This window comes from Protopterus annectens, chromosome 9.part0, assembly GCF_019279795.1.
Source record: "Protopterus annectens isolate FY-2018-M chromosome 9.part0, PAN1.0, whole genome shotgun sequence".
NCBI classification, from domain to species: domain Eukaryota; kingdom Metazoa; phylum Chordata; order Ceratodontiformes; family Protopteridae; genus Protopterus; species Protopterus annectens.
This window is the reverse complement of record NC_056743.1, coordinates 1,682,433,683-1,682,437,111: the sequence shown is the minus strand read 5'-3', so window position 1 is coordinate 1,682,437,111 and position 3,429 is coordinate 1,682,433,683. Positions and strand designations below refer to the sequence as shown.

Below are 3,429 nucleotides of genomic sequence, written 5' to 3'. Positions count from 1 at the left end.
TGTGATCTGGGAATATAGGAAGCAAGAGGGCAGAGGGGATGAAGTTAGAGCTAAATTTGCCTGCTAATAGATTGGATATGGTCCACTGTGTCCATACATATGATGTTATTTACTGTAAGTTCTTTGTAGTGTTGAGCATTGTTTCTGAGGTCTCTAACATAATTAAATGAAGGCTTTGTGCTTATATTTTGCCTTGCTGGCTATTTTTACTTCATATCTGACCTTGGATGAATTTATCAGGGTCTGAGGTTCCTTGTCTAGTTTAGTAACTATGCTTTTTAGCATATTGAGAATAAAGTTTTGTGTGTGATGGGTTTTTGTGTACTTTGAGTCTATTTATATTTGTGTACCACTATAGTGGCTTATTCTTAATTTTTTGCATTGCATTTACATCAGAGAAAGAGAGTTGTGTCCATGCGGCTTTTTCCATATGCCTGGCATGAATCTGGCAGCAAAAGGGTTCCACATATGCAATGACATCATCAGGTTTGAGGAGGGTTTTGAAACTGGCCAGGTTTTCACTCAGTTTTAGTATATTAGCCTTAGTATACTCTCTGGATACCGAGAGATTGGAAGATGCTTCCGGCAGCAATCTAATGATGAATGTGACAGATGTGTGGTCCAATTTGCCCATGGAGGAAGTGACAATTGTTTGGGGCAAAACTGTCCCATTTTAATAAGGACCAAGTCCAGGATTTTGTAATGTCTGGTAGGGGAGTAGACTAATTGTTCCAGAGAGTTTGAATTGATGGAGTCCAGGATTCTCTGAGTATAGATGTTTGAGGGTTTCTAGGTCTCTGAATTAATGAGAGGTAGTTGAAATCTCCTAGTAGAATGGTGTTTTGCTTAATGCATATGGATTCCATTGTAGTTAACTAGGCGTTATGGGTTGCTGAGGAAATAGAATGGGTCCTACAATTAGCTATGATAGATAAGAACTTTTGTTGACAGTAAGTTGGATTTGGAGGAGTTCCAGGTCATTCTCTTTTTAGTGAGTCGGGGTGAATTTTTTAAGAATATGAGTGCACCACCATCTGTAGGGCCTTCATCAAAAGCAGTGGTCCAGAATGCAAGGAAGACACTGATACCCTGTAATGATGGCGTACTCTCAACGGTCTTGAACCAGAGCTCTGTGATAATGCATATATCCATGTTTTCTGTGGTAAGTAGTGCCTGCAGGGAGTGGAGTTTATTTTTTGTTTAGGTTCCTAGCATTGAACAGCAATATCTTTAGGTTATCTAGATTCTGTTTTGTTATGTTGGAAGCTTTAGAAGACTGATGTTGCCTAAAAAAGGCATTATAGGGTAGACAAAATTTAGGCAATATACAAAAGTTTAGGGGGGCTGGGTACATGCCATCCCTGGCAAAGCAGTTACGATTGTTGACCATCTTCTCCCCGATAGACATATATTTTTGAATAGCATATATAAAACACTGATTGATCTATCTATACACCTGGTGCTAATGTCACATTTCTTGCTCTACTGTGTTTGACGTTAATAAAGCAGAACCATAACTTCACTGTATATACCTAATCCCGGTGTTACATTTTACTACTTCACAGTATTTGATGTCAATAAATGGGACCCATAATTTCTCTTTCATATACACTGTACTGCTTGATCTTTTTGAGACTAAGAAGACAGGGATTTGATGGAAAACATCAGCATGAAGAATCATATTCATCCTTTGCAATGATGGAAAGTAAGACGGCATTAAATGATATTTTTTGTGTGTAACTGTGCAAATAAGCATGCTTCTCATCTGCCATCTTGGTGAATTGTATACATAAGCATCTGTGTCATCAGCTATATTACACAGTAAATTTTATTTCCGTCCGACCCTAACTGCAAAAATATTTTCATTTTCAAGGTTGTAGTTGGAAAGATAATAATACAAGTGTGTGTGTGTGTGTGCGCGCGCGTGTGTGTTTGCTTTCTTCTTACCTAAATAACCACTATTGAACAGAAGTGATGTGTCGCTTTCTGACTATAAATTTTGTCATTTATATAACAATATGTTGTTAGCAACACATACTTCAAAGCACTGATAAATACTGGTCAGAACACTGGAAAATAATTATGCTAGCACACAATGGGCTAAAATATGAACAAAAAGAAGCTAGCAGTTAATGAGAAGACAATGTAGCAGAACAGCTAAGGAGAATACAGAAGAACTGTGCACAAAGGAACAAGATTATAATTTTGTACTAAGAGAACATCAAGAGTAACAGCAAATGGGTGTGACTTATTTAGAAGAAAATAATAACATTGACAATAAATAGTCTGAAAAGAAGTTTCAATTTTCTTTGAAAATAGTTACAATACTGTTAAAACTTAACAACTGTGATTTTGTATTTTTTAAGGATTTTCAAAAAACTATCCCTGATTTCTTTTGTTTTAAAACAGTAAATTATGGGATTAGCTAAAGGTGGGACAATGTTCTGAAAAACTGCAGATATTATCCGATCATTATCAGAAAAGTTAGGCAATCTATAAGAAATAAAGACAAACACCCCTACCATAATAAGGATAAGAAGTACAAACAGATGGCTGGCACAGGTGGAAAATGCCTTCCAGCGACTCTCAGAGGAGGCAGCTTTAATTACCAAGATAATTTTTCCATAAGATGCCAGAATGCAAATAAAGATCATGTTCATTATGGTCATAGATATGGCTAAGCTGAAAATATCTGCTATAAAGACATCAGTGCAGGCTAAAGCTAGTATTGCAGAATAGTCACAAAAATAATATTGTACTTTATTTTTCCCACAGAACTGTGTGTTGAGCAAAAAATATATGTAAATGCTACTGACACAAGTTCCTGGTGTCCAACAAAGAAGAGGCAGTATAAACACAAATTTGTTGGTCATCACAGTTGGATAATGAAGTGGTTTACAGATGGCCTGATAACGATCAAAGGCCATGAGGGCCAGCAGAAAACCTTCTGTAGTACCAAAAATAACATAGAATGACATCTGTGCCATACAGCAACCAAAACTGATTGAATTGTCATAGCTTATTAAACCATACAGCAGTTGTGGAATGGTAACAGTTGGAATACACATATCTAAAATTGCTAGCTTACAAATCAAAGTATACATAGGAGAATGCAGTCTTCTGTCGGACAGAATAACAAGTATAAATAAAACGTTTTCCAGAAGTGTTACAACATATGCTACAGAAAGGATGGTGATGAGGATCGTATGTGACGTCAAATCCTGGAAACTTGAGAAACTGATGAGGAAGAAGTGCAGCATATGAATTTCAGTTTGATTCAGTTCTGCCATCATGTATGTTCAAGAATCCCAGCCTAAATAAATAAAGAAGGTAATTTTAGATATTTCAGTGATTTTCCTTTGCATCGATCCTATTGCTTAGCTTCTCGCAGACAGGCGATTTAAAAGTTTTGAAATTTCCATTATATAT

The 3,429-nt window shown here is 36.4% G+C and overlaps 1 protein-coding gene across 1 annotated transcript; it reads right to left on the bottom strand.

The window, feature by feature from the left end:
• Positions 1-2,330: 2,330 nt before the first annotated feature.
• On the bottom strand, positions 2,331-3,068 carry LOC122810756 (olfactory receptor 6B1-like). The gene has a single exon (XM_044082319.1). The coding sequence runs from the start codon at positions 3,066-3,068 to the stop codon at positions 2,331-2,333; it is 738 nt and encodes a 245-aa protein (XP_043938254.1).
• Positions 3,069-3,429: the final 361 nt, after the last annotated feature.